This window comes from Macrobrachium nipponense, chromosome 42 (genome assembly GCF_015104395.2).
Source record: "Macrobrachium nipponense isolate FS-2020 chromosome 42, ASM1510439v2, whole genome shotgun sequence".
NCBI lineage: Eukaryota > Metazoa > Arthropoda > Malacostraca > Decapoda > Palaemonidae > Macrobrachium > Macrobrachium nipponense.
The window spans coordinates 19630941-19632877 of NC_061103.1; the positions used below are offsets into that span (position 1 = coordinate 19630941).

At 50.4% G+C, this 1937-nt stretch overlaps 1 protein-coding gene across 1 annotated transcript; it reads right to left on the reverse strand.

Annotated features, from left to right (window-relative positions):
* Nucleotides 1-979: 979 nt before the first annotated feature.
* LOC135213290 (paraneoplastic antigen Ma6E-like) lies at nt 980-1504 on the reverse strand. Its single transcript, XM_064247271.1, has one exon. It carries the CDS (start codon nt 1502-1504, stop codon nt 980-982), a length of 525 nt encoding a protein of 174 aa, XP_064103341.1.
* Between the last annotated feature and the right edge of the window lie 433 nt (nt 1505-1937).

Genomic DNA, 1937 nt, shown 5'->3' on the forward strand with positions numbered 1-1937 from the left:
CAAATAATCGCGGTGCGTAAGGTATATAGGTTATTTTCTCAACCTACGCAGACTCGAACTTATAACCGTGGAGATATATTAGCAAACATATGTTTACACAAAATACATAAACTAAACACAGTGCCCTACATTAATGCACGGTTGATGTGAATATACTATAACACACATTAATACTCAAACACTCACACGCATAAAATAATTTTCTTTATTCCTGAAGAAAATTATTTTAGAATTTCCAGTGGGAATTAATTTCTCAACCGGAAAATGTTTACCTCTTATATGAATAAACTTCATCATTATTATAGTATAATAGACCATTGCTTGAGTTCCTGCCTTAATTAATCTTTCCCTTAAAATGAATATTGAACTGAGCTAAAATTTTTAATTCCCTTTTTTTCCCCACTGCCTCCTGATTAGTGTTTGGAGCGATGCGTGTTTCTGTTTTAGTTTCTCAAAATTACATTTCATATTTCTGTTTATTTTTACGTCATAACTACATATTTACATCAGTGTATGAATTTCACTTTTCATCCATTCTTTATAACAGTTATTAAAACGAGTAGGGCTTCAAGTTAAATCATCAAAAGGTTAATAACTATGTATCTCGGAACTCTCTGCTACATAAACGTTATCGTTAACTGCATTTCAAATAGTCTTCCAACATCAAACTGCTAATAATATGACAAATGATGCAATGCGAAATGATTCTTTATAGCGGAGGTGAGAAGACATAGTTTAACTAAGCCTAGTATTCGAGAAAACTATCAAATTCGGTGCTGAAATAATCAGTTTTCAGAAAATTAGAGTGCAAAAGTTAAAACATCATTTAAATTTGATTTTATGATATTTTGAAAATAAATCTAATATGGGATAACATTTAAAGACAGAAGGGTTAATCTGCGGAAAGAATTTTTCTTTTGTTTTCAATACTTTTGGAGATATTAGTATTTGAATACCGTTAGGGCCGGGCCGGGCTTGGTCAGGCTGGGTGGGCCAGCCCGCCACTGACCCTGCCTGGCCCGACCATCCACTGACCCAGCCTGGCCTGACTATCCACTGAACCTGCCTGGCCCGGTCTGCCACTGACCCTGCCTGGCCTGACCTCCACTGACCCTGCTGCCTGACCCGACCAGCCACTGACCCTGCCTGACCCGGCCTGCCACTGACCCTGCCTGGCCCGGCCCGCCACTGAACCTGCCTGGCCCGGTCTGCCACTGACCCTGCCTGGCCTGACCTCCACTGACCCTGCTGCCTGACCCGACCAGCCACTGACCCTGCCTGACCCGGCCTGCCACTGACCCTGCCTGGGCCGGCCCGCCACTGACCCTGCCTGGCCCAACCATCCACTGGCTCTGCCTGGCCGGCAAGCCCACTGGCCGACCCTGCCTGACCCGGACCAGGCCACTGACCCCTGCCTGGCCCAGGGGAGGCAGCCACTGACCCTGCCATGGCCTGGACCTGTCAACTGACCTGCCTGCCCAGCCCCCCACTGACCCTGACCCATGGCCCTAGGCATACACCTGACTATGCCTGGGCGGACCTAACTACCACCTGACCCTGCCTGGCCTGGCCTACCACTGACCCTGCCTTGCCCAGCCCGCCACTGACCCTGGCTGGGCCGGCCCGCCACTGACCCTGCCTGGCCTGCCATACCACTGACTTTCCTGGCCCAACCTGCCACTGACCCTGCCTGGCCTGGCCCACCACTGACCCTGCCTGACCCGACCATCCATTGACCCTGCCTGGCCCAGCCCGCCACTGACCCTGCCTGGTCCCGCCCACCACTGACCCTGCCTGGCCTGACCTACCACTGACCCTGCCTGGTCCCGCCCGCCACTGACCCTGCCTGGCCTGGCATACCACTGACCTTCCCTAGCCCGACCTGCCACTGACCCTGCCTGGCCTGGCCCACCACTGACCCTGCCTGACCCGACCAT

Coding starts and splice junctions, on each gene's coding strand:
- LOC135213290 (XM_064247271.1), bottom strand. CDS start 1,504: ATGGGTCAGGGTCAGTGGGGGGCTGGGCAGGCAGGTCAGTTGACAGGT.